The following is a 9,789-nucleotide window of genomic DNA, read 5'->3' as shown; positions in this document are numbered from 1 at the left end:
TCAGTTTCCTTCTGAAATAGTGATATAAAAACACCTGCACTGGTTTTTGATTTTGAAACGTGCAGTGCTCATGTTTATTCAATGAAGTCAGCACATTTGGAAAATCTATTTGTGGCGGTCAGTTTTTTACTTTTTAAAACTTCATTTGACTGAAAAATAACAAATTAAAAAATATATATTCATAAACAATACACGCATATTATTATAAACTAGGTTGGTACATAATTCAGCAGCAAAAAATCTGGTAAGATGTTAGAAATTGCTCTTTGTATTGTTGTAAAATACATTATTGAAAAAACAATTATATACATTTATATAGAAATCTAAAAGACATTTCTTTAAAAACTCTAGCACAGTAATAAAGGCAGCAACGTATCATAGATGGAGCAGAAAAAGAAATACTATTAATAATCTTTGTTTTAGCAGAAAATATTATAATACTGAAGGCGCCAATATAGACCATCACAGAGCACTTATGCGCATCCCAAAGCAAAATGATGATCTTGAAACAACACGGAGTCACAGTGTGCAGGCTGCACAGCCCTCCGAGCCCACATAGAAAGCTGTTTGGCTCGTGTTCATCTTCAGTTCTCTCTTCACAACATTTCAGTCAGTGTACTGTTTAAGTAAATTAATTATTCCATGATGTTGGTTTATTTCAACTCCGAGGGAGTGTTGTCCACATTAAAAAAAAGTAAATAAATTGTGGATTAATGAACCAGTTTAAATGATTCAGTCCTACTTGGTGAAGGCGTTCAAACGGTTTACTAAGAAGAACCGTTCAAATCAAACGATTCGTTCGTGAACCAGACTTCACTTGTACAAAGGGAAGAGATATTGATACGTAGTGTATTAAATCTGTGCATTAGTTTAATGAGCCTTTTCTTTGAACAGTTTTAAACCTCAGTTACTGTGCGCTCTTGAAGAGAGTTTCATTGTTTTGACTGTAACCGAACGCAGTTTGAATGGAGGATGACAGACAGCTGCAGCGGAGTGAAGAGTTTATGTGAACTTGAATTTAATGACTACTGTATTAATCTGTACCTCATATTGAACCATTGAACAGCTTTAGAACACTTGAAATATTTTCTTGAAACTGTTTTAGTGCTTTATAATGTTTTTGTGCCTTCCATGTGGCTCAACAATAACACAGAATAGTATGTGCACAATATTGGATTTGTATCGGTCTCGTCTGTCCAATACCCGATCCGCAGTAAATGTCTGGATTGGAGCCGATACCGATCCCGAGTATCGGATCGATGCATCCCTATATATTTTACAAGTTTTTGTTACTTTCTTTGTTCATGTTTTTGCTCAATGGTTCATCAAACTGCTCCATTGCAGCGACTTAGTACTTTAATGACGTGCTTTGCAGTAATAATGCAGGGAACCACTCGTTATAAGTTTCCTGTGATTTTTTTTTTTCACAAGTAGAAATATATATTGTACAGTTGCAGAATGAGAGGGACAGTAGTAACGTACTGCCTAGCGCATTACACACAGACTGCTAGATTCATTTTACATGTATGCCTAAGGTTGAAAATAAATTGTTTAGTGAATGTCCCTATAAATTGTCTTTTTTATATGATTTAGTTAGATTTAGTTTATCAAAGATCATGCAACAGAAGTGTGCGAGCATGCTCGCGCTCTCTCTCTCATGCGATCTCTCTCTGTAACGTTAAGTAACTTGTGCATTGTTTTACTTACCTTATTTTCCGGACTATAAGTCACACTTTTTTTCATAGTTTGGCTGGTCTTGTGACTTCTAGTCAGGTGCGACTTATTGATCAAAATCAATTTGACATGAACCAAGAGAAATGGACCAAGAGAAAACATTACCATGTACAGCCATGAGAGGGCACTCTATGCTGCTCAGTGCTCCTGTAAGCCTACCACTGAAAACATAGAGCACCCTCCCGTGGCTGTACACGGTAATGTTTTCTCTTGGTTCTTGAAGTATTTTAGACTGATGTGACTTATACTTAGGTGCAACTCATAGTCCGAAAAATATGGTACTTGTTTTTGACACATCCGACCGAACTACAAACTTTCCAGTGATGAACTGTATATTCACTCGACCAGCTCGCCCATCTCCGCCGCATCGTGCTCAATCCATTTAGCGTGCTTTTATCAGCTCGCACACTTCAGCTATACAGGCGTTAATACTAAATGTTTAACATTTATATTCATTGCATAGATATCCCACGTAGACAATAATCTCTAATAATTCCATTCTGCTGTCTGTTGTTCTGTTGTCTGTTTCTTTGTCTTTATATGGCACCTAACACATGCTGTGTGGTATCTGCATTTGGTATCGGGCATTTTAACGACTACGACTACAGGAGCTTAGTATTGGGCCGATACCAGTATCAGTATCGGCCTGATACCGGTATCGGTGCATCTATATTTACGGGTGGAAAAAGAGTGTTGGAACCTCCAGCAATTTTGTAGCCCATGGGCTAAAATTGGTTAATGTAATGGCACTGGGCAAACCATTGGGTCACACAGAGCTTTAAGGTCTTCTATGTGGTGTCAGCATGCAAGATCACAAACGTTATTATGCGAAAATTGTGCCTGTTATGAATTTACAACTGTTTGCGTTCTTATGAATAATTTTTGTACTTGTGTATCTCTTATTAACAGGAACCTGCCACCATGGGATTGCCATTACCAGCCAATGTGCTGAAGTGAGCTGGATTTTCCCTCCGGTTTAACCCCCACCCCTCCTCCAGGGGCCACTCCCCCCTCCATCCCACCGGAGGACCAGCAATCATGGCGGGAATCAAGCGCGGATATGACGGAAAAATCGCTGGACTATATGACCTGGACAAGACGCTCGGCCGTGGCCATTTCGCTGTGGTCAAACTAGCGCGTCACGTCTTCACTGGTGAAAAAGTGGCAGTCAAGGTGATTGACAAAACTAAGCTCGACACGGTCGCGACTGGTCACCTGTTCCAGGAGGTCCGTTGTATGAAACTGGTCCAGCATCCCAACATTGTTCGGCTCTACGAGGTCATCGACACGCAGACAAAACTCTACCTGATCCTGGAGCTCGGCGATGGTGGTGACATGTTTGATTACATCATGAAGCATGAGGAGGGACTGAAAGAAGAGCTGGCCAAGAAATATTTCGCCCAGATCGTGCACGCCATCTCTTACTGTCACCGGTTGCATGTGGTTCACCGTGACCTGAAGCCAGAGAATGTGGTGTTCTTTGAGAAACAGGGCCTGGTCAAGCTCACCGACTTTGGCTTCAGTAATAAGTTTCAGCCGGGAAAGAAGTTGACCACCAGCTGTGGCTCGCTGGCTTATTCTGCCCCTGAGATCCTGCTGGGAGATGAGTATGATGCACCTGCTGTGGGTAAGTGTGTTTGTAACTCTGGATAGTAACTCGGTTCAGTAATTCTTTCAAAATTAATAAATGCTTATGCACATTTTATTTCCTCATTATTTTAGTTTCTTGAAAAACAGTTTAAGGATTATAGTGATTTTGTCATGTTTTAAGGATGTTGTTTGCCATAATGTGCATAAAGGTTGTTTGAAGAAACCACCATCACAGTTATTATTGTTAAATAAAACCATTAAACATTTTTTTATTTTATTTTGCATAAAATAATCATTAACTGAACTTAAAACTATAATAAATATAACTTAAATTGATTAAAATGAAATTATATTTTGTTTTCTGCTGGAGCCAGTAAAATTGTTGATGACTAAGGCAAGCAGGATAAAATCAGAAATGCACCTCAGACAAAGTTCTGGCAAATTTTGGGTTACAGACTGACATCTAATGAAAAATAGGGGTGAGAATCCATGGGTATCTCACGATTCGATTTGATTACGATTCAGAGGCCCACGATTCGATTTGTTTACGATTAATGATGCATCGATGCATCACAGTGTTGTCTAGAGCCCGACCGATATGGATTTTTGGGGGCCGATGCCGATGCCGATATTAACTCGAAAAGAGCCGATTTATAAGCCGATATTTTGATTTTGAAAATAAACTGGATATTAGACCCATTTCCTATATACTGCACTTACACAACATTCAATAGCAAAATATCTGCCTGTTCTATGTATGTGGGCTGTATAAACCATTTTCCAGAAGAGATTATGTAAAAAAAAAAGCCTTAGATTATAGTCTCAATGACTAAACAATTGCACATCAAAAGTATATATTTTTTAATGGTCAAAAAAACACTTTTACTTTCTTCCAGTTGAAGCTGGTTTTAACAGTCTGTGTGTGTTCTGTAAATAAATTATAATACTAAAGTTAAAGTATTTGCAGAAGAAGTCCCACACTTTGCTGCTACAGCATTCACCTTTTTCAGGTATCTGTAGGGCAGAAAGAGACAGAGAAAGAATAAGCATGTGTATTAATAATATCACCATGTATCATTACTCGTGTCATCATTAGAATTAGAATTATAATAAACAGGGATCTCCTACATAGGCAAAAATGAGAAATATATTTTTTTTATTTGTCAACCAATAGGTATTACCTACTTCTATTTAACAATATTACAACATTTTCCTGTTATGTCTTTAAAGCTGCTTTGAAACAATCTGTAAAAAATAAAAATAAATAAAAAAAAGCGCTTGTTCAGCTCACATTTATTTACATGTCCCCTCTGGTTAATCATTTCTGACCCACCTACTCGAAGTTGAATGGTTAACGTTAGTGTCATGAACACACCGCTGTCAATTTTGAGAAGAACCACCTTCAATCAAGTTAATAGCAAGCATTTAAGGGGCCTGCTAAAAAGGAAGCTATATTAGCGTTAGAATAACATAAGGCTGTAAATATCGAATATTTTAGTAATCGGGTCTATGATAGGCTTTTGTACATTCTGCTGAACAACAGCCTTTAACTGGACTTTTATTTTGACGGGTTGGCGTACATTTACAGTTCTGTGTATGTGATGTGGCGCTGTTTTTACTTAAATCAAACGGTCAAATGCTCATGAAGTGACTGTCAGAGCAGTTCTGGGGATGTTGTTCATGTGTTCACATGATTATTTAGTGAGACAGCGGACGCTGAATTCACCGCGAGCTTAATGCGCGCTTACGTGTGTTTAATGAATGAAGAGGCGCTTCTGCGCCATTCATTAACAGAGACGCGCAGAACATGCAGGATTCATATTTAAAAAGACTATTCCGGCTTAATACTTACAGATATTCGTCCATATCGTGATTTGATGTAAGTGCAATGACCTATTTTTAATGAATTCATTCAATAACATAACAGCTGTTGTTTTTTCGAGGCACGCTGTACATAACTTCTAGTCATTGCCCCCCTGCCACAGTTACCCGGTCATTATGTGGGAAACACTGCAGATATATTTAGAATAAGTTAAACGATAACGTTATAGTTTGACATCTTATTAACGTTCGCACTCTTCCACTGATAAACATGGTATTAGCTTCGTGGCTAATCTAATATAGCAATGCATTAGTGGCTGTAAGTGATGTTACAGAATATTTATAAGTGATAATGATAGGACCGTTAGCTAGAACTACCACATCATTGTATATACAGTATATGAACTAAATCATTTCACATGAAGAACGACAGACTCACCGTCAAAACAGAAAAAAAATCTCCGTGGCTGGCTTGGCTTATCGCTTTCTTCGCTAGTGAATTTCTGGCGCTGTTGTCAACTCTGGAGCTGCAGAGCTCCCTCTGGTGGGTAAACTATGCAACACTCATAACATGAGTAAAGCATGAGACTCCGTTTCTCATGTTCCATCGGCCATTATAAACGCCGATGCCGATTTAAATGCAATAAGCTCATATCGGCCGATAATATCGGCCGGCCGATATATCGGTCGGGCTCTAGTGTTGTCATACAACATGTACGTCTATTAGGCGTGGGAATCTTCAGGCACTTCATGATCCAATCCGATTCTGGGAGTCACGGTCCAATTCCAAAACTATTCTTGATCTACATTTTTGACCCAATTAATGATCATTATCAACTCAATATCACTTTGTTTCACATTCTCAGTTTTCAAGATTACTGCACATTTTCATATAAATTTTATATCAAATTTATTTTGTGCAAAATGTACTTTATTATTATTATACAAGCACAGCAGGCTATTTTTTTTAAACGATTATTTAAAATAAGTGTTCTTTAAGTGTCCGAAAGCTTACAGACAATAGTTGAGGATTTTTTTTTCCGTCAGCATTATTGCCGTTTGATTATTACTGATGAGATCATAGAAAGTGGCCGATTTAACAGGCTGCATTCACGCACAGATCTATTTCGATATCAGATGTTTTGTCCTGCTCTGAAAATATAACTGACTGTGTGTACATCAATTTCATATAAAAGTATTCGAAAATTAAAGTTCATTTAACCGCAGCTGCGATTGAGCTTCAGGACAACAAACACAAAACGCACGTTAAAGTCTGTTAGTGCAAGAGCTTCATGCATCTAATAGTACTGCATTCCAAATGGCATGAATTAAAGCATGTCTAAAATAAAACATGGTGGGTGGAAGCACAGATTGTCAAGCGATTTGCACGTATCTCACAGTGCAAATTCTTTGCATTGAAGCCACCCACGTCTTTAGCGCGCATACATGCCATATGTGGGAAAAATAAACAAGCTCAGAATCGATTCTGAAATGTTTAGAATCGATTCAGAATCGTTGAAGAGAGAATCGCGATGCATCGGAGAATAAATTTTTTCTCCCACCCCTAATGAAAAATCAGTAAGAGCTCTGTACCGTATTTTTCGGACTATAAGTCACACTAGAGCTGCACGATTAATCGTTAAAAGATCGCGATCTCGATTCAGACACCCTCTCGATCTCATTTCTAAAAGACAACGATTCCCCAAGTCTGTTAAACCTTTGACAAAGTCTTACCGGATCATTCAAATCCGTGCGCGCACTGCCGCTGACACAGAGCGAGCTCTTACCATGTTTGGTTAAGAAACATCTTCACAAACAGTCTTTTCAACTACACAGTATTATATCTGTCTTACAGTCATTTATATTATCACAGAAATACTGGGATAAAGTTTATAGTTTAAATATAAACATTGATGTCTATATGGCAGCGATCAAAATATAACAAATCCCCTTTTGAAAGTACTGCGCTTTAAATAACGTTTGTGTCGATTGCATTGTTTCACCAATAGGTGGCGACAAGTGTCTTAATTTATTTGTCAATGAATTAATTTTTCATTCAAGAGAATCGTTCAAAAACGCTGATTCATCCAGAAATGAAACAAGTGTAGTAGGTTTATGAGTGAGTCATTGAATCAGTGATCTAAACAACTTTTTCATCATTCTAATATTAAAAAAACTGGGGTTTTAAATATATTATATATACACTACCAGTCAAAAGTTTTTGAACCATAAGATGTGTAATGTTTTTTTAAAGTCTCTTCTGCTCACCAAACTATATTTATCTGATCCAAAGTACAGCAAAAACAGTAAAGTTTTGAAATATTTTTACCATTTAAAATAACTGCTTTCACTTGAATGTATTTTAAAATGTAATTTATTTCTGTGGTGTGCAGCTGTATTTTCAGCATCATTACTCCAGTCTTCAGTGTCACATGATCTTTAGAAATCATTCTAATATGCTGTTTTGCCATTCAAAAAAAACATTATTATTATTATTATTATTATGTTGAAAACAGATGAGTAGATTTTTTTCAGGTTTCTTTGATAGAAAGTTCAGAAGAACAATAATTGTGTGTAATAGAAATATTTTGTTATAAATGTCTTTGTCACACTTGATCAATTTAAAGAATCCTTGCAAAATAAAAGAATTAATTTATATACTTGTGATAATGATAATGTTAATAGTAATAATAATAATAAAGAATCGTAGGAGAATCGTGATCTCTATATGAGATCAAAAAATCGTCATTCTCAATTTATCCAGAATCGTGCAGCCCTAAGTCACACCTGAGTATAAGTCGCATCAGTCCAAAAATACGTCATGATGAGGAAAGAAACATAAATAAGTCGCACTGGACTATAAGTCGCATTTATTTAGAACCAATAGAAAACATTACTGTCTACATGTTTTCAGTGTAGACTACAGGAGCACTGAGCAGCATAGAGCGCCCTCTCGTGGGCTGTACACGGTAATGTTTTCTCTTGGTTCATGTCTCTTAGTTCATTTCTCTTGGTTCATGTCAAATAAATGTTGATAAAGTCGCACCTGACAAGTCACAGGACCAGCCAAACTATTAAAAAAAGTGCGACTTAAGCACTATTTGGACGGGACTAGTTTTCTAAACTACGTTTGAGTTTGATTCTTACCACCTGACGTCTGTGATTTTCATTTACCAATTCGGACGGGACTAACATCTCCGTGTTTATCACAGAGGTGGGAGGGTCTGATTTGTGCATCTGGGCATCACAGAGATCACGCGCTCTGTATGCGTGCATTGCATTCATTCAGAATGATTGCCTTAGTATTATTACACAATAAATACTAAATGGCTAGTATAAACAAAACTATGTTAATGTGTGGTTCCTTTAGTTTAACTTGTTTTCCTTTTTTTTTATTTAATTTTTGTTTATTAAATGTAATTAAAACATTATGTAACTGAGTACATAAATGAACGTGAGTAATCTTACCCGATGCTGATATTACAATAGCCGGTATTAACAGTTTACGCGATCTTGCTCTTGATTTTATTTTTTTTATTATTATTTATTTGCCGCTAAGCAAATATATCAAACATCCGCGCGGTAAGAGCATCTACGGTAATTCACGTTGGCCAAAACACACAAGGAAATGCGTTGTGAAATAAAGTATCACCGGCAATCACAGACATTCGCATTCGGACGGGATTAGTTTTCTCAGAGGATCACTGAGTTTGCTGAAAAACAGTAGGTAATTTGCTCTGAAATTATCACAGAGGTTGTGTGAGAAAAACACAGACGTGGCAGATTCGGACAGGATTAAAATCACCAAGTACGTCTGTGAAACACAGATTTCTCTAACGACCCCCTGTAAAACTAGTCCCGTCCGAATAGGGCTTTATAGTCTGGAAAATACGAAAATTGAGAGATGAGATCTTACAGTGATCACTATAGCCCCTTTCACACTGCCATTCCGGCAAATACAGGGGTAAAGTGTTCCTGTAATTGTTCCCTGGTCGCTAGATTTGGCACTTTCACACTGCCAGTGATGACCCGGTATATGTGCGTGCTTTCACACACAACCCGTGAAGATCCCGTAACGACACGTGACATCAGCGCGTGACATGTAATGTATGAGTCGACAACGCTTGGCACGTTATACTTTAACTGAAGCAAGCAAACGATCTCTGCGTCAGCGCGGAAAGTGAGGAACTAACTGATCTCTGCTTTATTACAGTTTGCACATATGTTTTCGTCACGAATGTTGATCTTCCTTCAAAACAGCCTGTAAAAGAGTCGCGCGATAACGCGCGTCATCACTTCGATACGGAATTAGATCTGGCTTTTGTTCACACAGCGCTCGTTCCGGATCGATTACCGCAATGTTACTATGTCCCCGACCCGGGTTCGATTCGGTAATCAATTCCGGGACGTGGTTGCTTTCACACAGAAGGCGACCAGGCAATGTTACGGGAATATTGCGGGTCCGACGTGCAGTGTGAAAGGGGCTTATTACAGGTTACATTGTCAAAAAAACAAAACAAAAATTATTTATCACACTGTAAAAAAAACAGCAACAAAAACAATGTGCATTTGGTAATGTTTTTATAAAAAAAAATATGAAGTGCCACATACTGCCAGAGAGTATATTTGCTTTTCAATCATGCC

General features: G+C 37.7%; 1 protein-coding gene across 1 annotated transcript; it reads left to right on the top strand.

Annotated features, from left to right (window-relative positions):
• Nucleotides 1-2,625: 2,625 nt before the first annotated feature.
• On the top strand, nt 2,626-3,901 carry LOC128030023 (SNF-related serine/threonine-protein kinase-like). Its single transcript, XM_052617485.1, has one exon. The coding sequence runs from the start codon at nt 2,773-2,775 to the stop codon at nt 3,385-3,387; it is 615 nt and encodes a 204-aa protein (XP_052473445.1). The 5' UTR covers nt 2,626-2,772; the 3' UTR covers nt 3,388-3,901.
• Nucleotides 3,902-9,789: the final 5,888 nt, after the last annotated feature.

The sequence above is a fragment of the Carassius gibelio genome, chromosome A16, assembly GCF_023724105.1.
Source record: "Carassius gibelio isolate Cgi1373 ecotype wild population from Czech Republic chromosome A16, carGib1.2-hapl.c, whole genome shotgun sequence".
NCBI lineage: Eukaryota > Metazoa > Chordata > Actinopteri > Cypriniformes > Cyprinidae > Carassius > Carassius gibelio.
The sequence above is the reverse complement of the archived record's forward strand: the minus strand, read 5'-3'. Positions and strand labels throughout refer to the sequence as shown.

Bases quoted from the DNA above. Each gene is read 5' to 3' on its own strand.
- LOC128030023 (XM_052617485.1), top strand. From the start codon at position 2,773: ATGGCGGGAATCAAGCGCGGATATGACGGAAAAATCGCTGGACTATAT.